Raw genomic sequence first — 27,908 nt, forward strand, 5'->3', positions numbered from 1 at the left:
AATTTAAACATCAATATTATGACTTGGGGAAGAGTCGATTAAAATTGCGAACGTATAATAAATTAATATAAACAATCACGTCACAAGAAAGATATGTTTCTCATCACACTATTGTCCAATGATAAATTATAAATTCTGATGGTCAAGACAAGTTGATTTTAATTTATACTTGTTGTTACGTCATCGGCGAAACTTGTACACTGTGCCGCCATAGTGATGTGAAAGAAAAGAGGAGGATCCATAGTTAACATTATCGCACCCGTAACTTTAAAAGAACAAAAACTGCGATATAAATAGTATCATCGTTACGGAAATTGTCTTATCTCAATGTCGCAATTAAAATCTTGAAAAATATTGACGACACGACCCGACAGAGCCGTGGATTGCAACATTTTCGTGTACACACGATTTCAGCCTAATATTTGTATTTGTCAAATCTCATCGGAGTTCTCGGACAAGGTCTCGCTGGCCGATTATGCGAGAAACTTAATGCGCCGCGATCTCGCGAGATAATCGTAAAAATAAAACGCACAGAAATGGCGCGCGCGGCTTGGGACGAAGATAAAAATCCGACTGCGGTTTTGCCTTTCGCTCGCCGCGCGAATTGTCCGCCGTGAAAGACGGCAATTCTCTCACCGAATAGGAAAAGCAATCCATAAATTCTGACGTGCGCGACGTGCTTTAGATTCAGGCGGCATTTTATTGCACGTTCGGCGGCGTTGCACGTACGCGCGCGTAATATAAAAGTGCGGAGAATCGATTTCGCGCGCGTGATCAAATCAAAATTAGAATTATACGACATTTTTTAGCACCCGCAACAATATCCTGAAACGCGTGAAACAAGTTCTATTATCAAACGACAAGAAATAACTGTTCTCTTCGTAGTGTCCTTATTTACATTACGTAAATGATGCACAGTTTCTATATTCCATACGTGAATACCGGTATATTTCTTTATGATATGCATAGAGTTGATACAGTGTAGGACGCAATATTCGATAGAATAGTGCATTATTTATACATAGAATATATGTAGATGACCAGCATTGTTTCACGCGCGATTAAACTCGGAAACACGTCGCGGAATTAGCATAATTATTATGAGGATTACAGCGAAAGGATTTTGCAGCTTGTATTATTAAAGCACATTATTTAAAGCAAGTCGCAACAATATATCTTGTGCGCGACTGCAGACACGTGTAATAACGCTCAAATAATTTGCATAATTTTAAGTTAAAAGTCCGCTAAAGTTCACTTTATAGAATATGCAGAGAGATAAGCGAATTCCCACTTTAATCCTACACATAACATTAATGCGAAAAAAGTCATGATTTTTACAGGTCAGTATAAACAATTTTCCCTAGAGAAAAATGTGAGAGTATCCTGCTGTTGATATTTTTTAAATAACTTTAAATGTATGGGATATTTTATAACATGTAAGCATAAATTCAGAAATAAATGCAGGAAAAATATAACGCAACATAAAAATTACACTAGGTCAATTTTCGTTCAATCTTTGTGAGTCACATATGTTTAGGGTAATATAATTTTGATTGTGTCGTTTCTTTCACTTTACGATTTTCGTGCAGAAACCCGACGTGGTGGAAGAGGCGGTCCGGTTTGGAACGCGGGTTAACGGTGATAGCGGTTTCTGGATTCCTCCTGTGCATCGCTTTGGCGGTCGCCCTCGGAATTTTGGCGGCTAACACGACATGCAGCACCAGGACCGGTAAGAACACTTACTTTTATAGCGATCTACAGTGCAACGCGAATCGTTCACCACGCATGTTGCAAATGCAGTATTGTTCGTGAAGCACGGAAGCGAGACCAGCACTTTCCGCTTTTTCGAGATTTATGTTGAAATCGAAAAAAAGACCTCACACATGTGTAGCTTTACATGTGAACGAATTGCTTAGATCTTCTCTTTATCTCAAACATTGAGTCATCAGAAATACTGACTGTTTAATTTTGTTTATCTGGAAATGATGCATAGTAAGACATATAAAATGATTCGTCACAGGGAGAAACAAAAATGAGATATGCATTTCTCTTGAATGTGAAAGTGTAAGAAAAAAAACTTGGGACTTTAACAGAACGAAATTTATAATTCACATTTAATTTGATTTTGGAATGTATCTAACGTACAAACATTTAATACAAATTAAATTTAATGTATTGTTTTGACTTTTTAAATAATTTTTATTTTGCAAAATAAAACCGCAATCCCAAACACGATCGAAGAAGATCTAAGCATAAGAATTTTGCATTTATGTTTTTCACTTGTGAAAGTTTATCACCGTTGATATTTATGCACATGCAGAATCGAACTTGTCTTATGAATAATTAAACCCTGTTCGGCTTTTGCTCTCAAAATGAGTCTGATTTTCTCAAGGTAAAACATACCAATAATCTGTTTTTTTTTTTTAAATGGAACTTTTGCAATAGAGTTTCGAAGAGAAAATCTTATTTTCCTTTTCCAATCCGTAAATTCAATCCTACACATGCAACAGCAAAGTATCATGCACCAACATCCCAAGACCTGTGTTAGTCTTGCGTTGCGACAAAGACATTACTTAACATCATCCAATTGCATTAATGCCTGAAGCAAAATTGCTAGTGACGAGCAAATCATAATTTCTTGCAGCATAGTTGCAGTAGATTTCTGTATTCTTATACAGTACGCAACTTGACGGCAAAAAATTTGGAGATTTAATTCCTTAACCACTTTCAAATTCTGATATAATAAATATAAAAACTCTCCATTATTGAAAGTTACGTAAAAAGTGAAATTTTTAGTGTCTATTATAAGAATTTACGAGCAATAATTTCTACATTAAAACAAAACTTGCATTCTCTATTACGTGTCTTATTGTCGATAAAAAAAGAATTGTTCATTTACAAATTAGAAAGATTATGTGGAATATATAGTAAAAAGTTGCTAATAAAAAGTGTATTTTGATGCCAAGATGTTGGCAATGAACGTTTTAATGATATTTAAATTACATGCTTTTAATTGCTGTTACAAGTATCGTAAGATTGTTTTATCGATACTCTCACGATTCCACGCATCGCGTTTCTTTGATCCCTCCGAGAGGAGGATCCGTGGTTTTTAATGCAGCAAGCGATGAGAATACGTTTACGATCGATGCCGTTCGGTAACGGTATGTACCCGCGTCGTAAAAAATTTTAACTGTGCGAAAGTAAGACGTGTAATTGCAGCGCGGTCATCGTAAATTTTATTTCTACATCGGCGCTTCGTATCAAAGTGTCCCTACCTACCCATTAAACGAGAGGAAGAGAGATAGATTGCGAAAATGCTTCCGCACTGCTTGGATTACAAAAGCCCTCCATCATTTTGTTACTAACTTATATATTTCGTGTCTTAAACAAATTCGCGAGGAAATTTTAGCAGAAGTAATGACACAATTCGTGACGTGGAGTTTGAAGTGACGTCAACGAGACGGTGATTCTGACGCATTTTGATATTTCTAGTATGAGCAAATTGTTTTGAGAATTGCTCACCTACCACGCGTGTTTACATTAGCAGTAACAAGCCGTTAAATGCGTAATCGCGCTAGTTTACAACGCGCGCACCCCCTAATGATCTAATATTTTGATTGAGCGTCGATTTGGCGTCGAGTTCGCGATAGCATCATTACTGACGCATTCGAGATATTTTTGGAGAGTATTTAAATAATAAAAAAATCGGCGGGAGATAAGCTTAGTCAGCGCTCGGTGGTTTAAATGTTACCTTTTTCCCATGTAAACACGTGTAATAATTACATACGCGATCCAACGAGGAATAATAATAGATGAAACACAGCACGCAACGTTTACGCAATTATGATTGGATCGAAAGATAGAGAAAGAGAATTTCAAGAGAATTTCAATTAAGAAATCTTATTCCAATCTATACTTGAAATCAATGAAAAAATAATCTTTTGTAAATTTACATGTGTGTTTATGGTAGTTTCTCATAATAGCGACATTTTAAAGAGAAAAGCATAGAATAAAATAATTGTTAATATGCGATCTTGCATTTGATATTGAAAATTGATTTAGAATTGATTTCCATATGTCATATTGTTATATAAATGTGCGTAATATTATAGATAAATAATTAATTAAATTTGACAAAGAAATTTTTTTTTTTAATACTTTGATTTCTAAAAAAAGAGAGTTTTATGTTTTTTAACAAAAGAAACTGATAAAGACATAAAAATATATTTAAAAACATTACAATTCCACACATGCATGCTAGCAACTTGATAGAAAAACGATATCGGACTTCATTATGTGTGCAATTTAAGTTTTATCGCAGCTTGTGTGTCTTGATGCTTCGCATTCATTAATTTGTTGCTATTGTGCATTTTTTTCGCACCTGCAATCACACCTGCATCCGCACGAGAACAGATACTGTTAACGTAGAGATGCTACCGTCCACAGCCGAGGCGTTAAGCGGTTCGGAAACGTCGAAGAACATGATACCAAAGGAAACGAAATGCGACAATGTATGTTTGACACCTCAATGCGTTCACACAGGTTAGTAAAATATTTGTTTAAACTTATTCTAACTAAATATAATTTTTTTACAAGAACATCATATTATATAAGCAATAGATATTGACATACTTTTAAGAAATTACTACGAGATATCTACTTTATTTATATTAATTTTGCAATATTGAGAATTAAAATTGAAAACTTAATTTCAATTAAATCAATTTTTTATCTTACTAGAAAATATATCTAATATCACTATCTTTTTTTGCTTGATTCTATATTTTTTATAATACTCGTTCATATATGCTTAATAATCTGAAATTTTGCCAATAAATAAAAAGCGAGACCAAAATATAATTCCGATACTTCACGTTTTACGCACGATAAATTAATTTTATAAATCATCGAAGATGAACTAAGAAATCGTTTTTTTATCGTCTAGATTATTAAATTATACTAATATGCTCAATATTCACAGCCTCTCAAATAATAAAAAACATGAATCCTGATGTGGAACCCTGTGATGACTTTTACAAATTCGCCTGCGGCGGCTTTCTCGAGTCTACGATTATTCCTGATGACAAAACTAGCGTGACTGCGTTCTCTACTATCGTTGATGATCTCGAGGAACAACTGCGACTCATTATCGAACAGGAGAGTCCTCCGAACGAGCCAAGACCATTTAAACTTGCCAAAGACTTCTACAAAGCCTGCATGAACAAAAGTAAGCAACCGCGATATGAAATTTCGTCGAAATCATGAAGTTCGAGATATGCAACAGACTTGTTTAATGAATTCAATAAAATTATGAAAAAATTAACGAAATTGTAAATTCTATTGATAATTTAATGAAATTATATAAATCTTCTGATACTATAATTTTTTTTCTTGAAGAAAGTATAATCTATAATTGAGATACTTTAACGTATAATAAATTTATTGTATTTGTTGAAAAAAAATTATTTTTTATTTTATTTTTAAGTCTGTTGTTTCTTTCAGCCGCTATCGAGGAGAAAGGTTTGACACCATTACTGAACAATTTAAAAAAACTCGGTGGCTGGCCCGTTCTGGAAGGCGAGAGATGGAGCGAGGGCGACTTCAATTGGAAAGATTCCGTCTACAAATTCCGCAGATTAGGCTATTCCGTTGATTACTTCATAGATTTTGGCGTTAGCGTCGACCTGAAGAACAACTCAAGACGTTTGATCGACGTAAGCACATAACAGTTTACCTTAAACACCGAGGCAAACGCGGAACTAATTTATAAGTATAAAATTATATGTAAAGTAAAGTGAAAAAAAATTATGGATTCTCTTTTTTCTAAGCCAAATACAGCATTTGTCTTCAATAAAAATCAAATAAATACAGCATTTGTGCCCAATAAAAATCAAACAAATACAGCATTTGTCCCCAAATAAAAATCAAACAAATTTTTTATAGCTCGATCAAGCAGCGCTCGGCCTCTCGCGTGAATATCTATCGAAAGGCTTCAATGAGAAAATCGTCCAGGCATATTACAAATACATGGTGGACATCGCTATAATTCTCGGAGCCAACCCGGACCGAGCTCGCAAGGAACTGAAGGAATCACTCGAATTTGAAATCAAGCTCGCCAATGTAAGCCTCTTAGCCGTCGATACAAAATAACTTTAAATATAACATTGATGCAAAAAATATTTTTTCCAAACTATCAGTCAATTGAAATCAACGTTGTTAATTAATTAAACGATTAAATATGCACACAGATTTCCCTGCCCAACGAGAAACGACGTAACGTGACTCTCCTCTACAATCCTATGACTGTGAATAAACTGTCCGCCGCCTATCCCAGCATACCGTGGTGGGAATACTTTAACACCATCCTGGCGCCACAGGCACAGCTAAGTCAAGATGAAATAGTCATCGTAAATGTGCCCAGCTATCTAAAGGACTTCGAACGGCTGATTAGCTTGACGCCGAAGAGAGTGCAGGCGAACTATGCGTTCTGGAGAGCCGCTGCTGCGTCGGTCAGCTATCTGACGGACGATATCCGGAAGAGGCAGCTAAAGTACACAGTGGAGTTAAACGGCAAAACGGAGAGAGAGCCGAGATGGAAAGAATGCGTGGATATCGTTTCCAGCAGCATGGGCATTAGTGTCGGCTCGATGTACGTAAGGAAATATTTTAAGGGGGACGCGAAAAACACCGCGCTCGAAATGGTTGACGATATCAGGCAGGAATTCACAAAGATCCTAAAAAAGGTAAGAGAATACTTAAATTTGAAAATATGAAGAAAATAAAAATCTTACGATCTTTCGACATTTTTTTTTACGACTTCTTATGCAAGAATTTTAAGTCTCCTTTAGTCTTTTTTTTTTTAGTATTTCTCCTTTTATATGGAAATAAATTAAAATTTAAAAGACGACATGAATAAAATATAAATCTTGTCGTATGTATCTTTATCAATAGATTAGAGCTTTGAAAATAGGATTTTATTTATTTAAACCTTGGCATATGTTACAGATATTGGTTAATAAATTTAGTTGGTAAATTTTTGATAAAATTGACACGCATTTCTAGGTTGAGTGGATGGATGAGAAAACCAGAAGAAACGCTTTAGAAAAAGCAGCCGACATGACTTCACACATTGCCTATCCAAGTGAACTACTGGATGACAGAAAACTTGAGAAATTTTACGAGGGACTTGAATTAAGTGCCGACGATTATATAGGAAATATTTTTAATTTATCGATGTTTGGAACGAATTTCTCATTTGGTAGATTGAGACAACCAGTGAATAAAACCGAATGGATAAGTCATGGAAGACCGGCTGTCGTTAATGCATTTTACTCGTCGATCGAGAATAGTATTCGTAAGTATTTAAATATAAGAAATATAAACACATGTTAAAAAAGAAATATCACACATTATTCCCTTTACGAATTGAGTAATTAGTGATTATTACTTTAATAACAAAATCCACAAAATTATATTAGTTTAGCTCCTCGATTCTTTATAATGTTTGTCGCTATGTTCCGAATTTTATTTTTTTCTTTTCGTAGAATTCCCTGCGGGTATTTTACAAGGCATATTCTTCAACAATGATCGACCGCATTACATGAACTATGGCGGTATCGGCTTTGTTATTGGTCATGAGATTACCCACGGCTTTGACGATCAAGGTAGACAATTTAATAAGGAAGGTAATCTCGTAGACTGGTGGGAGTCAGAGACGAAGAAGCGTTATCTCAAGAGGGCCGAATGTATAATTCATCAATATGGAAATTATACCGTGAAAGAAGTTGGATTAAATGTAAGATAAATTTTACATATATTTCCTATATTTATGTAAATACTTATTTAGTTTTTGCGTGTAAAATATTTTTTTTTTTTTTTATAATGTGGAAGAATTTAATTATTATATAAAGAGATATCGGTAAAACATAAAGAGAACTTTAATCATGCTGTACGAGCTGTTTCATAACTCGTACTTCTTGGCTTTTTCTTTTAAATAGAATATTTTTAATGATAATATTAACTTAATGCGGTCGTAATTATCTCTCTAATATCTTTATTAACCTATTCATTGTTGAAATTATCAAATAAAAGTATGTTATCTTTATAAGAATAATTACTATTCGAGTTAATGTTTATTCATTACTTTGCCGTACTATAAACATGTTACAATAGAATATTCATGCGCGATAAAAGTAATGACAATGATAACAGAAGTTTCATAATATACTCGTGCAAAATTACTTAGTCAGCTGACTTACATACTTAGTAAGTGAAATATGCAAGCTAAAAATATATAGCATCTTTAAAATGTTTTGTATTTTCTTGTTGTAATTATATGCACAACATAAACATATATTTTATTATAGGAACTGAAACACACGAAACCATTTAATTATTAGCAAAATTATAAAAATGTAATAAAAATTCCTATTAGAAAAAATTATTGTTTTATAATATCTCTTGTAAAAAAAACAATATTGAATCCTTTTATAATTATATAGAAAAATTTTCCAAATTTGTTTGCAATATATTTTATGTTGTTACAGTTGAACGGAATTAACACCCAGGGTGAGAATATCGCAGACAACGGCGGCATAAAAGAAGCTTATTACGCGTACAAGGAATGGGTGAAACGAAACAAGCCAGAATCGCGATTGCCGGGTCTGCCATACAGCCCGGAACAGATGTTTTGGATAAGCGCGGCCAATTCCTGGTGCAGCAAGTATCGACCGGAGGCACTGAAGCTACGGATTACGACGGGCTTCCACAGCCCGGGCGAATTCCGCGTACGTGGCCCATTATCGAATATGGAGGAGTTCTCGCATGACTTCAATTGCCCGCGCGGCTCCAGGATGAACCCCGAGAAGAAATGTACCGTGTGGTAGATCTCAGATGTCTCAAGCGAAATACACGCGAACGACACATGCGGCCGACTCCGCTTTTAACCTTAGAAGTTGCAACTTCACGTGTTTGCTGCTTTATTGAAGCAATTTTATTCTTAGCGGCTCAGCGGTGCTAATGACATTCACGTCCGAATACATGGCAGAATAGTATTCGGTCTAAAGATATCAAACCATTTCGTCATATTTATGAAATTAAATGATTTTTTTTTTCATTTTTCGAATACTTGAATCGTCTCTTCTAAGGTTAATGAATTCAATGGAGCCGTCGATCTCATACTAGCAGGATATGGCGGTAGCTCGTTTCCCCCTTACGATATCCTGACGTACGACATTGTTACAGCGGAGAGAATATTTGATCGAATGATCACTGCTAGAAAGCAAGAACTGAAATTTCGCGATAATACAAAGTATGCAAAAGGGAAACGTTCTCCATGGAAAAATCCATGGGGATTGAGTCGCGACCTGCGCGATATTAGGCATGTGGGATGTACACATATATTATGTATCATTTTTGGTAAATTTTTATAAGGAGAACTGTGTCACAGGACGCGCGTATATGTATGTAAATAGAAAGAAGATGAAGTAACGATGAATTTAAAAGTGAATTAGTTATACAAAGTTTCATTGTTTAACTATTTTTTAATGTAAGGTTAATTTTTCGCATCAGTGATTCCTGTGACGATGTTCGTTAAAGATTTTAAATTATTACGGAAAAAATCAAGTTAAATTGTCTAATGTAGTTCCTCGTTTGAGAATTTTTATAGTTGACATATATGGTAAAAAAAATGTTGAAAGCTTGAGAATTCGCTTTTTATTCTTTTTTATTGTTGACAGTTTTGTTAAGTCTCTCACTTCTTAGAATAAATTGTAAAGTGTTCTGTTAACGCGGAAATGAACAGCAATGGTACACATTTATAGAATGGTCCGCAAAAACAACAGCGAAGAAAAAAAACACGAGCGGCACGAATATATTATTGAATTATTCGATAAATTTGGTCGATGTTTTTTAAGACCTTAGCGGAAGTTATTGTTCGTCACGACTATTTTATGTTGAGTATTATTTTGTAGTATTATCAAGTAGCAATTAAATTTCAAATTAAATTTTCAAATTAAATCGAAATCCACTCAATGTAATTCATTAAGCTTAAAATCAAGTTTCATTATCCATTTTCTCCCTTAAAATTTGGCTCGCTGGGAATGTCAAATAACCGTGATGTCAAATAACATTTAAAAAATTTGTAGTTATGCCATTTCAATTACATCAAAACAGAATATCGATATTTTATGAGCCATACATCGTATATATATAATATATATGTATATAAAATCGTACATTATCGACGTATCGAATTTCGATAATATAGTGCGATAATCTTATTTTTTATCAATCGTGTATTTTCATGTAAGATTGTTAATTGTAGAGAATTACGATGTTACTTAGAACAACTTATTGCAAGTATTAAGCGTAACTATTTAACTGCGAGCGATTGAATCACGATATTTGCAATCTGCTTCCCTACACCGTATTATCCTCTCGTATCTGCGTATGCATCACATTTTTATTTTGCGCCACATTTTTCTCCACTCTCCTCCCTTAAACGCATCTCTCGTATTTATTGTACGATGGCCGATAAGCTAATCACCGAGTTAATCACCGTAAGTTTAAGTAAAGACGCTCGCGCGTCAGTGTACCTTGTATAAGGTATTTTTGTTGAATGTAAGAATTTAATACAGAAAAAACTTCATGTAAATATCGAACTGTATCTTTCCCAGATATAATTTTCTTCCGGGGTGTAATGCACAAAAAATTGGCGAAGTAAAATCTCATACATGCTCCTTTAAAGCTACCACTTACCTTGACGTAGCGGTTCCATGATGTCAATTCCTTTGCTCTTAGAAGACAACAAGATGACTCTGTTGATCACCCAATCTTCTCGCAGATTGCAGCTTTCTAACAAGGGCCGCTGATGTCCAGATTTCACGAATCACAATCTGTAATCAGTATACGCACTAAAATCAAATGTCTTAAAAAACGGCTCACTATCTCGGACATATGCATAATTCTAATAAAATAAAAAATGGTAATAGAAATATTTATTCAAAGGATCACATTTTTTAATAACAAAAAAATACTATTTGCTTTTTTATGTTTACTAGAAAAGCAAAATACTTATTTTAAATATTATTCTTTATTATATGCATCTTTTAAATAAATATTTCTATCGAATCCAGTTTGATTTTCCTCAGCGCTGCATTATTAGGCTAACACTAGATTCAATATTCGCGCGCATCGCCACTTTTTTTTAGACGAGTGAGACGAGACGCGACGCCAACTTCGCGCCAATCCGAGCCACGTCGCGATGTAGTAGATCACGCAATCATTAATCATCCTCGAAGAACGGCTCCATCGTCGCACTCTCATGTCTCTCATATCTTCGTCCCATTTGTCCGATGCTAGATTCGATGTTCCCGACACTCGCGTTATGCACGTTACGCGTTTTCGAACGGCCAAAGTCGCGAACGTTATGCAGCGGCAACTTCATGCCGATGCTCCCGTGCTTCCGAGCTCTGTTACGCGCACAAAAAGGACTCTTCTAAAGACTATTTTCGGCTTATTGTTACGCACCTGTCTACGTTCCTCGTATATTTTCTCACCCAGCGTTAAACTCGACGTTTCCGCGGGCATGTAAACCTTTGAATAATCGTCGGAGAACGCGGGACGACGCGACGCGATGTCTTCGAGAATTAAGAGCAGTTTGTCTCGCATAAAACAGTTTTCTAGCCTAAATAACACTCAATATCGATACCTTACCTTTCCCGACCCATCGGGACGTGCTTCTATGCAAGCACGACGCGATTTTTCGACGCGATGGCACGGATGAATGCGGAGAGACGTGCCGAGCAGCGAGCAGCTTCGAACTACACGACGGACTAAGATGGCAGCCGCGCATGCGTCTCCCGCGCCAAATTCTCCGACCGAACTTGCACAAGTTCCACTCGGCGGTCAAAACCATTAAAAAATTTCAGGAACAAGTGTTGCAAAACAACACGACGACGTACGACAAACGCGAGAGAGACGAGCGATTTCTCTCACTGAAAGAATACGCTATTTTCGTAAGGCGCGCAATTCCGGAATACGCTCGACGCGCGCACGCTAGTGCGCGTGCGCGACTCGGATTGCATCTGTCATCGCCGATCGTGGCGCAACGGAGCACGCGGCGACGAGTGGCGTGTGAAGTACCTGGAGTCGTGTGTATCGTACGACGAGAAAGAGAGAGAAAGAGAGATTTTGACACCTGCCTCGAGGGAATCGACAAGGACTGTGCGACCAGCGGCCATGGAGAAGCCACCGTACAAGCTGAGCAGCGTGCTGCTCGGTCACAGCGCGGACGTGAGAGCGGTGGCCACCTTCCTCGACGGCACCGTCGTGTCGGCCTCCCGGGACAAAACGACGCGTGTGTGGAAACCGACCGGGTTGGTAGGCGTTCTCGCCCACGTCCGGGAACTCGCCGTGCTCCTCCGACCAGCACGTCTCGTCCTTGCACGATTTTGGGGCTTTTTTGAGCTTTCATTAGAAAGAGAGAGAGAGAGAGAAAGAGACACATTCCCCCATGAAGTGAAATTAAACCCAAGAAACATATCAAATCAAAATTTAATTGATTTACAATGGTTATTTTAACTTTTTAATTTATTTTGATGTGTTTCCTGGATACACAAATATAAGGATTTTCAATTGAGTGTTGACATTGAAAGTTATTTTTAATCACACGCTTGCTGTTAATTCTGAGAATTAATATTGAAAGTTTGTACTCTCAAACCCCTTTACTGACGTCTGAAATTTTTGCAGGGAGGGCAACGAGTATGAGACAAGCGCGACATTAACAGGCCACTCCAACTACGTCAGCTCGGTGTGCGTTATAAATCCATCGGAGAGGGATCCCAAGGGTTACATTATCACTGGCAGCAATGACAACACCATATGCGTTTACGTGGCAGGCGAGACGACGCCCGCGCACACGTTAACGGCGCACCAGAACAATGTGTGCAAGTTGGCGACCGGTAAGAGGGAAGGCACGTTTCTCTCGAGCTCCTGGGACCTCACTGCCAAATTGTGGGACATGCGGGACCTCAGTAAGCCACAGCTGAACCTCACCGGTCACACTGCCGCAGTGTGGTGCGTGGCTGATCTGGCGAGTGGCAGTATAGTGAGCGGATCGGCTGATAAGCTGGTGATAGTGTGGTCAAGGGACGGCGCGGTACAGCATAAGTTGACAGGGCATACCGAATGCGTGCGCGACATAGTCGACATTAAGGAAGACGAGTTCTTGACCTGTGCCAACGATGCCAGCATAAGACACTGGAACGCCAAACTCGGGACCTGCTTGGGCACGTATTGCGGCCACGAGAATTACATCTACAGCATAGCGGCCGTCCCGAACGGCACGTACGTCTACTCGTCCGGAGAGGACAGGACGATTAGAGTGTGGTACAACGCGGAATTGAAACAGACTATCGTTCTACCGACGCAATCGATATGGTGCATCAATTTGTTCGCGAACGGCGACATAGTCGTCGGCAGTTCCGACGGAGCCGTCAGGATATTCTCGTCCGATACCGAGCGTTACGCAAATGCGGAAACATTAGAAGCGTTTGAGAAAGAAGTGGCGAATACAACTCTGAATGCACAGCAGGTAATTGGGGACATCAATATAAAGGAGTAAGTACACTTAATTTTTGGATAAAATAATCCTATTCGTGTATATTTTTATTTTTATTACTAATCAATTATAATTGATTTTCGCTGCATACAGTTTGCCAGATTCAAAGGTACTTCTGCAGCCTGGTCAAAGAGATGGCCAAACGAAAATAGTGAACGAGGGGAACACAGTTAGAGCGTACAGTTGGTCGCAAAGTGAGCAACGATGGATAAAAATTGGCGACGTGATGGGTGCGTCCGGAGGTACCGCCGCCACCTCCGGAAAACAGCTTTATAACGGCATAGAATACGATTACGTTTTTTCAGTCGACATCCAGGATGGTGTGCCACCTTTGAAACTTCCATATAATAAAGGTCAAGATCCCTGGCATGTTGCACAGAAGTTCCTTCATGACAATAATCTGAGTCAATTATTTTTAGACCAGGTATAAATTTTGAAAAGTATTAAAATGTATGCTATGTTAAATAATTATTCTAAATGTGCAAATTTGAAAAAAAATAAACGTTGCAGGTTGCAAATTTCATAGTAAAGAATTCTGAGCCAGCGCCAGTTTTGAATACCGCCTCACAATATGTAGATCCTTTTACAGGAGGCAGTCGATATGTTCCTGGATCAGGAACATCGTCTAGCACGCCCGAAGTTAATGCACAATCGTTTAGTTCAACATTCAGTTCTTCCAACACACACGCGTCTCCCTCCTATATACCTCACTTGAAGTATTTAAAGTTAGAGCAAGCAAATTTATCTGCTATTTTCGGTAATTAAGACTTATTTAAGATGATTGGATATAACAAACATGCAATAATTTGGTATCATTTCTTTGTCAATAAATTATTTATAAAATTAATTGTAGAAAAATTAAACGAGTTAAATGCTAAACAAGAGAGTATGTATAAAGTACCAGAGGAGAAGCTGAATGCAATAGAAAAAGTTATGAATAATCAAGTGTCTGAAGAAGTTAAAACCAGTGCTATCAGCGCACTTAAGAGCCTTCTAGATTGGCCGGACAATATGGTGTTTCCAGCTCTTGATATAGCGAGACTCGCTGTGCTTCACAAGGAAGTAAACGATCAACTGTGTACGGAAGAATTGCTACCGATCATACGAAGACACATCAAATCCGAAAACGTAACTTCGCCAAATCAAATGCTCACCTTCCGTCTGATAGCCAATATGTTCCAGCACGAAAATGGAGAACAACTCGGTTTAGACTATAGGGATGAGATACTCGGATCTCTACTAGATTTAAAGCCTCTTGGGAATAAAAATAATCAGGTATGAAACACTCTAATTATTAAAATAATAACTAAAAACAAAAGAATTTATCTAAAAGTCCAATTAACAATTAATAAAATAATCATTATATAAGTGCAATATTTTCAATTTTATTTACTTTAATTTTTTTTGTATAAAAAAATTAAACCGGAAACGGTGTAAAATTTACAAAAAAATAAGCTTATAGATTGTGATATTACATTACAGGTTGCAATATCAACATACACATTGAATCTAATCATAGCGCTAAATAAATATAATGATACCCCTGGTAGGACAAAAGTTCTAAATGTACTATTTGCCATATTGCCTCGTTTGAATGAACCCGAAGCAATATTTAGAACTTTAGTTGGATTAGGAACATTATTGTCCGCTACATCAGATCCTAATGATCGTAATGAATTAATTAGTGCTGTGCGACAATCTGAAACTGCTTTGAATATTCTTACAACTTTATCGGAAAGCACAATCGACCTCAGTATATCAAGCAAAGTAATAAACTGTTCCAAGCAGATTATCGATTTGATTACATAATGCGTTTAAACATGCTGCTCGTAAGATTATGAAAATAAGTTAATTAAATAAAAAAAAGATTGAAAATATTATAACTGTAATTAATTATGGCAATGGTATTAATTGTCGCAAACATGAAATAAGAAAGATTTTGTGGTGCACTAAAATAATTTTGATGAATGCGATTAAAAATTTAAGATAAAGTAACTTTGCACGTACATCCATGTTTTACAGCTCAGTTGCTCAATTGTAAAAAATAAATACATTTTTAATACAATTAACATTTATAATTTAAATGTATGTCCCTCCGTCTTATAAAACACCCCAAAAATATTCAATATCCTTAATATCCAAAATATTATATATATAAATCTTTTATATATGATTTTAACAACAAGTCTAAGAAGACACTACGAATAATCATTACAGAACAATTAACAATTCAGACGAGAGATCAGGAAAAAAATATTAAATTGATAATTTTCTTAAATAAAATAAATTTAAAGTTTCTTTTTTGTTTTTAGAATTAATAAATTACACACCAATTTATTACTACAATCAGAGAAGAACCTGAGAGCGGTCATCGCGTCGTTTTAGGTATTTTCATCCATTAGGGTCTCTATGTGCATAAAATGTGCACATTGAACTATGTAGTCAAATATCTATGAATCCCGTAGGTAATGTGCATGACTTTGGGTCTCTTCTATGCTATGTCCACGTTTATTTGGTTCTGTTTCATGCTATACCCGTAAATTTTACAATTATATGTATTCATATTTTAAATCTGTTTTATGCAAATGTGCATAATCGTGTTCTATAAACGTGCAATACCACGTATACATAATATAAATTTAATTAATTGATTTGATAAAAATTCACTCACCAATTGCTGTCACTGCTCCTGCTGCTGATGCTGCTGCTGCTACTGCTATATTCCTTTTCCGATTTTGATTCTGAAAATGTGATAAATATTATTTCTAAACTCAAACACAAAAGCAGGTAAAGAAATGTATCACTTGAAAAAATAGTATATTTACCGAGTCGCTCCATGGATGCCACTTTCTGCTGACATCATCCTACTATTCTCGAACCGCACATTAACAACGATCGCCCGATACTTTATTCGGCACTCCCGATATTACCGATAATATATCACACACGAGTAAAACACGTAAACTGCGCGCGAGAATTTCACTTGGCGCGACCGTTACATTAAAAAAAATACGTGAAAGGACGGCTTCGTGGAAACGCAGGCCGAGGAAAACCGTTTGAATGAAAATTACGCGCCGAGATACAACGAACGGGGACAAATTCGTTTCGAGAATTTCGTGCTCGCACAACGACTAGTAGCACGTACTTCACTTTTAATTGGCACTCGCGATATTCTACCGAACGTCCCCTTCGAGCAAACACTTTGTTCGAACGCGCACGCGAACACTTTACTCGAAACTGAACGCACGATGCCGCGCTTTACACATACGAACCTCTGTTACGTACTCTGTTACCATCTCACATGGCTCGCGACGACACTCTCACAGTCTCAACATCGTAGCTGCGCACAATTCGAATTCTGAATACGCGAGAGATACACGCGAGACACGCACGAAGTCGACAGAACGTCCGATGCGTCCGACCGGCGCTGGAGCACGGAGCAACATGGCGGTGGCAGCGGCGTACGTGACTCGGCGCTACTCGGCGCAGGCGCGGCAGTCAACCGCCTAGCAACGCCGAGTGGCGCCGACTAGCGCCGAGTACCGCCGAGTCTGCCGGCCAACGGTCACGTACGTCCCGTACGCTGCTGCCGTCATGTTTCTTTGCGCTCCAGCGCCGGTCGGACGTTCCTTGAGTCTGTGCGTGTCTCGTGTATTCAGATTCGAATTGTGCGCAGGTACGGTGTTGTGTTGAAAGTGCGTTTGCCCACGTTTGCCTTCGGTTTCGAGTAAAGTGTTCGCGTGCGTGTTCGAGCAAAGTATTTCTCGAAGGGAATACGTTCGGTAGAATCGCGAGTGTCAATTAAGTAAAGTGCTACTAATCGTCGTGTGAGCATACAAAATTCTCGAAACGAATTTGTCTCCGTTTGTTATATCTCGGCCTGTGTTTCCATGAAGTTACGTGACGTCACGCCACTTTCGTGCCAGGTTGATTTTCGCCGCCAATCAGACGAGCCGTCTTTTTCACTTTTTCAAATGTAACGGTCGCGCCAAGTGAAATTCTCGCGCACGGTTTACGTTTTATTCGTGTGTGATATATTATTCGTAATATCGGGAGTGCCGAATAAGGTATCGGGCGATCGTTATTAATGTGCGGTTCGAGAATAGCAGGATGATGTCAACAGAAAGCGGTATCCACGGAGCGACTCGGTATTAAATTTATTATTTTTTCAAGTGATACATTTCTTCACCTGCTTTTGTGTTTGAGGTTAGGAATAATATTTATTACATTTTCAGAATCAAAACCGGAAAAGGAATGTAGCAGTAGCAGCAGCAACAGGAGCAGCGACAGCAATCGGTGAGTGAATTTTTATCAAATCAATTAATTGAATTTATATCATGTGCATATGATATTGCACATTTATAGAACACGATTATGCAATTTATAGAACACATTTGCATAAAATAGATTTAAAATATAAATGCATATAAATTGTAAAATTTACGGGTATAGCAAGAAACAGAACCAAATAAATGTAGACATAGCATAGAAGAGACCCAAAAAGTCATGCACATTACCTACGGGATTCATAGATATTTGACTACATAGTTCAATGTGCACATTTCGTGCACATAGAAGCACTGATGGATGAAAACACCTTAAAACGACGCGATGACCTCTCTGCTACAATAAACTAATTGAAATGCTACTAAACAACACTCTAAACAAGTAGTCACTAACAAAAGAAAAAGTTTAAATTCTCAGATGTAGTTATCACGAGAAGAAGGAACTTAATCATTTGATGTTTAGTTATATCAATTATAATAAAGTTGAAGTGTATGTGTGAATTTTAAACTGAATAATATAGAACAGATTGGATATATTATATATTATATTTATAAGATCAAGAGTGAATTTATAATTATCTTAATTTTTCTATCAATGAGTGTATTTACTATGTTTTTTAAATTAGTTTATTTTTCGCAAATACAATATGAAATACTTTTAAATATATTTTTAATGTTTGTAGCAATTCATCAAATTCATGGATTTAAATTAATATCTTAACAATTTCTTTATTTATTCTTAAATATTCATTATACAACTAACCAAGATAATTATTCATTCGACATACATATTGACTGTTTCGGGACTAAGATAAAATGATATGTGTTTAGTGCTTTTACGTACTTTTAATTTTTCATTTTGTCGTAAAGCATACATAAATATCCTTTAGTAAATGAACATGTTGTCAAGAGGTACATAATAGATATTTTATAATATATATCGATAACACAAAATTCGAAGAAAGTTTCTTTCTAGATTTTATTATCGATTTGATATATCAGAAGTACGAAAATGTCTTAATGTGTTTGCAATGTATGGACAACAATTGTTACATATTCAGATTACAGAAACTAAATAAGATTATTATTACCATGACAGATACGATATTATATTCCAATGTATAAATGCGTACAACACATTCTATGACGCATATATTCATTTTATCAAGTCGCCAAATTTGAAAAATGAGAGACAAATTTACCTGCATGGAATGTTAATGACCTGCTTAAATGACAATCGATTGCTTACATTAAGTAGGATAAGTTGTACTTCTAATAAAAATTAGTTAAAATATATATACAACGATGAATATAAAATAATAATTTATATAATATACACATATAATATTTGATTAAATTTCTCGGGCACACGCACCCATTAAACATACAACAGACAACAGTGTAATAGTAGAATATTGTTATTACATTAACGTCAAATATATATATATATATATATATATAATGTATATATATATTTCCTTAGTTATATATCAATTTACTCCCACAATAGCCACGAGCTATTAATCGTAACTCTTGCAGTTAATTATTACACCAAAAATAACATTCATTTGTATACACTCATATTAACTTCAATTATGCTCAATGAACGATACATATAATAGATGAAAGGTAGTTACAGTGTCAGGCCATTTTGGCTCGGGAATGTGAATACATTTCTTTCTTTTTTTTTCTTTTTTTCTTTACAAAAATAACTTTCAATATATATCTGAGATCTGTAAGATAATAGAAACAGTGCTGATTCATACAATTCAGAATCCAATTTAGCGCACGAGTTATTACTAGCAATGTGATTTTTCATACGAATGCACAGGCTCAACGTCCTTGTGTAGAAAAGTATCTATATAAAAAACCCGAAGAGTTAATGTTCTGATGCCAGCAAAAATTTATCGTGCAGGAACCATTATCTTTCAGATTTCTGTATGTAACAATGACGACGGAGTCGCATGACAATAAAACTTCTAATATTTGAAAGCGTTACTTTAATAATTAACATTTTTCTCGGATAAAAAGCTGTAATTGAAAGCTCTTGAGACCGAGAAACCGTGATGCAATAAAACAAGATGTACTTAAAAAATATTTTTACAAAATAAGAGCTTTAAGAAACGTCTATTTATGATATTTTTAAATATGTCTATTATTAGTGATAGCATACTAAAATTTAATTCTTTTATATTATAATAAATTAATTTCTGTTTCATATTTTAACCATTTCTTTAAAACTTGCTTTCCAAATGAATAAAGAATAAAATTTTTAAGTAACGCTTTCATATACCATTTCCGAATGACTTGGACGCAAGTTTTTCTAACTCCGTTAAAACCAGTGACAAACCTGGTTTTTCTCATGAGTAGGAGAGATTCGGAATGCCCTACAGAAATGCACTGATTCCTAAGATGTGTCCTCCCTTAAACTTAAGTTACTGGCATATGTACCTGAGGCAACGTGCATATACCTTTCGCATATCTCGAAGGTCAGAATGCATTGAGGCGATTACCTGATGTAAGTTACTTTAACGTGTCGAAAAACTACATCGAAAATTACTCGTTACAAAAATTTTACTTTTTACACAAACTACTACAATTGAGTAGAAGCTCAGTAGCGGATTTAAGAATTAGTTGAATAAACTTTGACCTTTACCTGGGTCTTCAGACTTCGGAAATGCCAGCTTCCGAAAGAAAATATCTGTGCTTTCTTAATAGTTTACGCGAATATCGCGAATAAACTGTCGCTTTTTTAAGAATCGATTTCGTGCTCGCGTGAAACTTTAAATTTGTCCCTATGTGTACAGGATTTCCCTTAATTTTGTACCACAGAACTTAGCATACTAAGCGGTGATGTTTATCTTCGTCTACTGTTAATCGTCTGGTGGGAACTCGTCGTTTAAAGATTACTTAGCGCATGAAATATCGCTTGCGATAAAATAAACACAGCCTCATTAATTGAAGGATTTGGGGAAAGAAGTATTAAAATATATATATATGTGTGTATATATATATATATATATATGTATGTATGTTCTAGAGCTCTCGAGGTATATTGGTATGCATTATTTTATACCTCACGAGAATACAGTGCTTGAATCCGATATATCTCGCATACCATTTGCAATTATATGAGCTAAAGATTTCTCAAAACTTGGAAGCATAACATCAGAATGTACAATTACAATCGCGCGACTGTTGCGTGTTGAGAAATTACAAGATCTCATTTTACAAAATACTTTTAATGTCCTTTGCTGCCACAACAATTCAGAAAAGATCATTATAAACGTTGCTTCTTCTTTTTCACAGAAGGGCATTAACAGTCATATCATTCACTCTTTCCCTAAGTCACAACACGACGTACATGCATCAGCATGATTTGACGATATAACATAACGTACTTTCGTAATCGAAAATTTCACGATACCAGCAGATATCGTCACTGCAGAAATATATTGAAGCACATTATTACTGAACGCTGAAAAGCTAATCGCCTAACAAAGAGATAATTTTTTTTCTAATAAGAGATATATTTTTTTCTTTTCAAGTACATTAATCCCCCATTCCTAAATTATTTCTAAATTTTAGCGAAAGTATTTTCCTTGCACCTTTTCTTCTATATTACGTTGAGTATTGAACGACTGTTGCGGTACACACGCACACGTGTTCTTAGAAACTAATTTTTTTTAAATCAGTTTAATCATAATTTAAATAATTTATGTATCTTTAATAAATATTGCTGTATGTAGCTACGCTAGGAATGAGAGACTCGATAGAATGAAACGAAAGAGAAATATCGCGGCGCGGTAACTAACTCCGAACTGCTTCTAAAAGCTAACATCTGCGCATCCGCCAAACGCGTCTAAGGTATATCCCATTTCATCTGGAGATATACCACGAAGAGCGGATTCTTCAATGCTCGTCTCACATATCAAAAGTGATAAAGCGCGTTATCATAACACTTCAATCAGGATTTCCCTGATAATTCCCCTGTTGCGGAGAGACCTAGAATTTGTATTGGGTATCCCCATCAAGTCTGTCTCATTCGGCCGGTGTGCTTGACGCCCACCTGTCAAACTCGATTCCGGAATCGGGACTGAGTCCCAGATCAAGGGGACTCAGGAAGCTGGGCGCCGGGCAATTGCAGGGCCCATCGGGCCGACACGCCCCGATGCACCTTTGGTCAGTATTTTTGTTCTCTCCCCCTCGATCCCTCAATTCCTGCTCGAAGCTGTACAACTGCTCCATAAAGTGAAAATTCGGTGCGATATTGGACTTTCTACTACGTACTAGGTTGAAAGCGTCATTGAGACTGAGGCTGCACTTGTGCATAAGATAAGCCACGGTGATCGTGACGGACCGAGAAATTCCGGCCAAACAATGCACCAGCACTCCCTTATCTGAGTTCCGTGCCTCTTCTGAAAAATACGTGACAGATCGCAATTTTAATCTTACATCAATTATCAACTCGATCAATTATTGTGCTAATATTTACCAATTAACTGCCGTATTTCACAAATTTTCTTAATTACACAATTTAATTAAAAAACTTATAATAAAAACTTATTTTATAATAACTTTATAAAGTGTGTAACGCGCGAATTTTCCGGATTAACTGACATCGGAACGAGTGAAAAATATGATATTTTGATATCAATTCTGTTGAGATACAATATCGTTGCTCAAGAGTCATTGTTCAATTACAATTATATAAATCATAGAAAGATATTAATTAGCAATTGTGTTAGTTGTTATACTTCGATATATTCAATAATCATTAATTAGAAAATCGTAATAAAAATGATAAAGGAATTAGTGGATGTCACGACAAATTCATTTAAATGGCGCTAACAGAGGAAAATAAGATTGCGAACATTGCAATGTGTCGGGACAGTCAAAAGTGCCAGACCGGCTCAATAGCAATGCCAAACCTGGCCATTCAAGCTTAAGTATAGCTCTCGGCCTTACCGGACATCCGTTGTTTAATTGTCTAGTGCGGCTTGCTCGCCACGTGGGAAAGTTTCTATTTAGGCGAACCTATTTATAAGAATGCCCCTTTCAGAAGCTGTGCGGGGACCTTCTTAAACAGGAAATCCTGTTTTAGAAGCGGTCCGAACGAGATTTCGACACGGAAAAAGCTCCGAAGCAATAAATAAAGCTCACATCATTACGAATTCTATCGTTTCTCTATGCGCGTATGTTAAAATAACACGAAGTGAAACAAAAAATTTAATACCCGAGAATTTAATATCTGAGAATTTTTTTACTTTCGTGAAAAAAATATTTGTATTTTTCTTATTTACGTTTTATATAACGAGTTTTAAAAAATACAACATTTACCTATTTACAGATATATTTGCAAAAAAATGCAAATATAAAAAACGAGACATAAATCAAACTTTCAAAATTGTAAAATCGGCGCACAATAAAAACGTACTCTTACTTGAATTTACAGTTTCTAATAAAGAGAATGTTTCGCCCGTCGGCTTGCATATGACTCACCTATAAACTGAATCGCCTGTGGGAAGAAACTAGCCAAGTTTTGACTCCAGTGATCGCTTATCGGTATCTGCATGTATTTTATTGAGCCACCGCTTTCAAATACATTTGGTAAATCCGGTGTCACGTTGAGTATGTACTGTATCCTGTGCCGCGCTAAAGATTCGCGGTCCTCGCTGTTGGCCGCGTTACCGAGGTACAAATGAGGTAAAATTTCTACTGGAAAATCTTTATCTTCCTCGGGTAGACCTGTGTAGTGCATAAACACGGGTTCACTATTATTACTGCTCATTCCATTTTCTATTATTATTATAGTCTGTTATTACGTTACAATATTGTTATTTACCGTATTGTACCGTTTTTCATTAATATAAATTGCTATTGTACAATTCTTTAACTGTACAATGAAAAAACATATGTTAAGAATGCATATGCTCACCAATTGAATCACACGTGCTGTCACTGTCAGAGTCTGAATAAGACCTGGTTGGTGGAGTGGATATTCGAAGGGATCTAAGGCCCATTAATTCACCATCGTTATTGTCCTGACCTGGGTCACACTCATTAGTGGCTTGACTACCTTCGCACCACTCTGGATATTTATCTCTAAATGCTTCAAAACCACCTACAAATAAATACATAATAATAAGTAATTATTTGTATGATATTATTATTATTAAGATCAAATCAAAATCTAATTTTAATTAATAAATAATTTTCTAATAGGCGCGTATATTTATAAAAATTTAAGATGTGTGTATGATAAAAAAAGATATTTTTAAATTCCATAACTTGCTCAAATTTTTAACAAAATGACAATCCATCAATTGAGTTAGAAATTAAATATTGGATGTAACATTTATTTAAAAATTATAAACGCATTCATAACGCTTTAATATGTGCATTTTCTTGGGATACTTATTAACAAGATTGCAAAATGAAATTAAAAGAAATGAGCAGTACTCCACTTTTCATTCAGTGAATGTGTATTAATACATTTTGCAGTCAGTAAATTTTTCACTTCAAACAAAACAGTTGAATGACTGAAACAGTTTTATCTAAAGCCTGATAAAGGCTGGCTATAGAATTAAGTGTCTGGTTCTACCGGAATGCCTCCCACATAAATCAATATTTCATTCACCAGCCAGTTTCTATACTCTGACTGTTCCTTCTGAAAGCCTTTCTATACTACAATTACTATTGCCACTCGTGCACATATATGTGACAAAATCATATAAATGCAGAGCTAAAATTAGCAACTATTGTCCAATGTTATATTTAGAAACCCTGGTTGAAAACGTCAATTACACAGAACATTTCTAACATATTGTTAATTCAATCATAAACGTTAAGTTTACAATAATTCAATAAATGGAATATCAATTTATATATTGGCAAATTTTAAATTTACATTTACATAATAGACCCTCTTTTAGGCAGAATTTACTGTTGCACAGTTACATTAATTTCTTTTTTCTTTTTTCAACTATAAAAAGCAGGCCTAATTGAACGTTCAAGAACAAAACGGTGAATTCTAGTTTCTAGTTTCAAATACAAACATTTGACGCTCGATGTGTCTCAATGTCCAGTTTTGCGCGAGTTTTAATGAAAATCGAATTACACAGTAGACTACATGGGGTTTGGGATAAAAATCGATCTCTCACCGATTAAAAAAGCTATGTTCCCTCCACTGCTCTTAAGTCGCCGGCTCAAAACTTGCAACGTTTCACCCTGATGACCCGTGTCTGAGGAATCACCAATCAGTACAAACGTCCCCCTCCGGTTCGCGTCCCCGCACAGAAACGTCTCCACTCGGTTTCTCAGGTCCAGGCACCGTATCGTGGACAGGAGGTCCACTTTACCAGCAGCCAATCTTCGTAGCATGATACTGGGTATGGTCAGCGGTACCGAGCCTCTTATGTGAGCGTCCGAGAAGTCCGACGGTGCCCTACAGTCCAGAATAAGAAGCTTGCTGGGACCGTTCTGTGATCTCAGCTCACCGAACAGCCATTCTGGACCCTGGAGATCCTCTTCCATCGCACTGTCAGGCATCTTAGTCTCTCTTTCTCTCTTACACACACACGCACACACACTTGTACTTTTCAGCGCACACACACGCACACACTCTCTCGTGCGTCTTGCACTTTCTTTTTCTTTTTTTACGCGTCCTCTTCCGGACAAACGGCGCTGTCTCGCCCTGAAGTTTTCCTTCACTCAAGTGTTTTCTTCACCGGTCACTCTTTCTCTCTCTCTCTCTCTCTCTCACAAGAATGTTCTCGAGCAACTGTGGAATCCGAGTGCCGTCATTGTCGGGTACATGGCACCTTCGATGAAAACAATAAACTAACACAACTGTCACAAAGCGTCGATACGTTCGCCAGGTCGGTCACTCCCGACGCGGTCGTTTCTCCTCGTCACCAAGGGACTACCAGGACCAGGAACACGCGGAGCCGAGCGAGCCCAGAGTCGCGCGTTCTCCACAATGGAAGCGATGAACGAACGTCGAGCGAGGCGTGTGTCCGTAGTAGGTGAAAAAGGATAGAGAGAGATAGACAGAGTAAACGCGCGTGCACGCGCCTCCCCCAACTCTGATATCTACTGGATATAGGTATATATATATATATATATATTGTATATATATATACGAAATGGCACTTTGAGTCGAGTGACGGGAGACACACACGAAGATCCCCGGCGGCGGAATCCGCCTCTAGTCCGGAGCGGACAGCACGATCGCGCGCGCTCGACCACACGTTCACCACCCGTCGACAGCGCGGTCCGACGGGTTCTCACGCGTTGCCATCATTTCCTGTGCGATACTACGCCGCCGCTGCGTATGTTACTCCGCCTTCGCCTCTCGCTTCTTCCCCGCCGCCGCCGTCGCCGTCGCCGTCGCCGTGGCCGCTGCTACCACCACCGCCGCCACCACTGTAGCCGCCGCCGCCGCCGCCGCCGCCGCTGCCGTCGTCGTCGTCGTTGTCGTTACTGCCGCCACCGTTCCCGTCGTCCTCGTCGTCGCCAGCAGCTCGCCCTGATTATCGATCTCCTCGTGAATCGAGACGACGCGTCCAATTAACAGCACAGCCGCGGAATGTTTACGCTCGTCGTGCGGGAGATGCATGTCTACCGACCGTACGCGAACCGCCGCGCGCTCGCTCACTCTGTCTCGCGCCCGCGAGCTCCTCGCCCCCCTCCTCCTTGCGCTCCATCTTCGTCGCGCGCATACCACTCATTCTCCCACCACCATTGGTCTCCCTCACCCCCACCACCGCCTCTTCAGAAGCGTAGGCTCGCCGCGCGCTGCGCACACACGCTGGACCGCGCGCGTCTCACCGTTGTCGTCGTCGTCGTCGTTGTCGTGTCGCGTTTTTATCGCATTTCCGATGCGAACCGACACGAGACTTCCGCTTCCTGTCCTCTCCCTCCTTGAGAAGTCACTCTCGAGTCCGCCTCGGCGCCGCCCCGGAATCTCTGACCTGACGACCCGGCGCGGGTCTTCTCGGCGAGGAGACGCGGGGCTTCTTTCAACGATCTGAAGTATGTCACAAACACACAGATGCACAATAGTCTATTTCCTTTCTTCTCCCGTGCGCTTCCTATCCTTGCACGCTACTTCTCTTCTCTTCTTCCTCGCTCTCGCGATTGTCTTTGAAGCGTTTTTCCACTATTTTTACTGACCACTCGCGCCTATCCTGTCCGCAGGCCACACCTTACCGCGAAGCGTTCGCTCGTCGAAGAATGGAGCAACGGCTCGCGGTGCATTGCGCGCAAGGAGCGGAGGGGGAACGCGGCCTCCGCGCGTCGCGATTTGCCGGCGGTCACGTGAGCCGCGCGACCGGCCAATCGCGGCGCGCGCTGACGTCAGTTCATTGACAAAAGATGCTTCCATTAACGAGGCATGGGCAGAGGTTGGGTCGGGGGTCGGTGCTGACTGTGAGCCGCCGTTGAAGCGCGCGGTTGGAGTAACTTTGCGCTGGTGAAGGGGTGATGGCAGCGGAATGGGGCACAGCACGTTACACGCGCTCTCTCTCCTCTCTCTCTCTCTCTCTCTTTCTCTCACGCGTGCGTGGGCGCGCATTGCCACGAGGGGGAAAAGGGGACAGAGAGAGAAAGAGAGAGAGGAGGAGGAGACCATCCGTACGGACGTGCACGCACACTGTCGTGCACGTGTTGTTCGCCAACAGGGCCGGACATCACCGACGCTCCCGTCACCCCCACGTAGCGTTCGTTCGTTTAGCCCCTTCTCGATCCTACTTTAGTTCTGCCTGCTTGTCTCTCTCTCTCTCTCTCTCTCACTCTTTCTGTCACGATCGAATCAATATCTTGCCACTTTCCTCCTCCTGTTATCTATTTACCGTGTATATACGTATGTCTATATAATGAACTCTTCCGTCACGCTCATTGTCGAACGTGTCTGACTTCTCGCGATTGTAGTAGCGTTCGCAATTGTCGCGACGTATCCGGGCCACCGATGCTATCCGGCATCCGAACGAGATAAATGA

At 38.2% G+C, this 27,908-nt stretch overlaps 4 protein-coding genes across 6 annotated transcripts in view; 2 read left to right on the forward strand and 2 right to left on the reverse strand.

The window, feature by feature from the left end:
• The window catches only part of LOC105838719 (neprilysin-2), a 30,686-nt gene extending 20,032 nt beyond the window's left edge, over positions 1-10,654 (forward strand). For 2 of the 3 annotated variants that reach the window (XM_036292061.1, XM_012684470.3), the window contains exons 2-10: positions 1,590-1,729; positions 4,414-4,542; positions 4,982-5,227; positions 5,503-5,714; positions 5,944-6,120; positions 6,249-6,743; positions 7,063-7,354; positions 7,545-7,795; positions 8,547-10,654. In XM_036292061.1, coding sequence (XP_036147954.1) covers positions 1,590-1,729; positions 4,414-4,542; positions 4,982-5,227; positions 5,503-5,714; positions 5,944-6,120; positions 6,249-6,743; positions 7,063-7,354; positions 7,545-7,795; positions 8,547-8,885 — 2,281 coding nt within the window. In that variant the 3' untranslated portion in view covers positions 8,886-10,654. The remainder of the gene's footprint in view (positions 1-1,589; positions 1,730-4,413; positions 4,543-4,981; positions 5,228-5,502; positions 5,715-5,943; positions 6,121-6,248; positions 6,744-7,062; positions 7,355-7,544; positions 7,796-8,546) is intronic. The other variant, XM_036292063.1, reaches the window with a different exon arrangement.
• Positions 1-10,981, reverse strand: part of LOC105828987 — a 167,084-nt gene extending 156,103 nt beyond the window's left edge. Inside the window, exon 1 of the mRNA XM_036292060.1 lies at positions 10,759-10,981. The gene's annotated coding sequence lies outside the window, so the exon portion shown is untranslated. The remainder of the gene's footprint in view (positions 1-10,758) is intronic.
• A 1,113-nt stretch (positions 10,982-12,094) lies between these two features.
• LOC105838722 (phospholipase A-2-activating protein) lies at positions 12,095-15,688 on the forward strand. Its single transcript, XM_012684474.3, has 6 exons — positions 12,095-12,377; positions 12,751-13,620; positions 13,715-14,045; positions 14,132-14,378; positions 14,475-14,896; positions 15,104-15,688. The coding sequence occupies exons 1-6, from the start codon at positions 12,241-12,243 to the stop codon at positions 15,428-15,430; spliced, it is 2,334 nt and encodes a 777-aa protein (XP_012539928.1). The 5' UTR covers positions 12,095-12,240; the 3' UTR covers positions 15,431-15,688.
• Positions 15,689-18,733: 3,045 nt separating this feature from the next.
• Positions 18,734-26,333, reverse strand: LOC105840331 (dual specificity protein phosphatase Mpk3). Its single transcript, XM_012687233.3, has 4 exons — positions 25,071-26,333; positions 23,846-24,031; positions 23,410-23,655; positions 18,734-22,325 (listed from the first exon to the last, which is right to left on the reverse strand). The coding sequence occupies exons 1-4, from the start codon at positions 25,456-25,458 to the stop codon at positions 21,949-21,951; spliced, it is 1,197 nt and encodes a 398-aa protein (XP_012542687.1). The 5' UTR covers positions 25,459-26,333; the 3' UTR covers positions 18,734-21,948.
• Between the last annotated feature and the right edge of the window lie 1,575 nt (positions 26,334-27,908).

This window comes from Monomorium pharaonis, chromosome 9 (genome assembly GCF_013373865.1).
Source record: "Monomorium pharaonis isolate MP-MQ-018 chromosome 9, ASM1337386v2, whole genome shotgun sequence".
NCBI lineage: Eukaryota > Metazoa > Arthropoda > Insecta > Hymenoptera > Formicidae > Monomorium > Monomorium pharaonis.

Bases quoted from the DNA above. Each gene is read 5' to 3' on its own strand.
- LOC105838722 (XM_012684474.3), top strand. From the start codon at position 12,241: ATGGAGAAGCCACCGTACAAGCTGAGCAGCGTGCTGCTCGGTCACAGC. The intron at 12,378-12,750 runs GTTGGTAGGCGT...AAATTTTTGCAG, and splicing joins CGTGTGTGGAAACCGACCGG to GGAGGGCAACGAGTATGAGA. The intron at 13,621-13,714 runs GTAAGTACACTT...CGCTGCATACAG, and splicing joins GGGGACATCAATATAAAGGA to TTTGCCAGATTCAAAGGTAC.
- LOC105840331 (XM_012687233.3), bottom strand. From the start codon at position 25,458: ATGCCTGACAGTGCGATGGAAGAGGATCTCCAGGGTCCAGAATGGCTG. The intron at 23,656-23,845 runs GTGAGCATATGC...TGCACTACACAG, and splicing joins CAGCACGTGTGATTCAATTG to GTCTACCCGAGGAAGATAAA. The intron at 22,326-23,409 runs GTGAGTCATATG...CGTATTTTTCAG, and splicing joins ACAGGCGATTCAGTTTATAG to AAGAGGCACGGAACTCAGAT.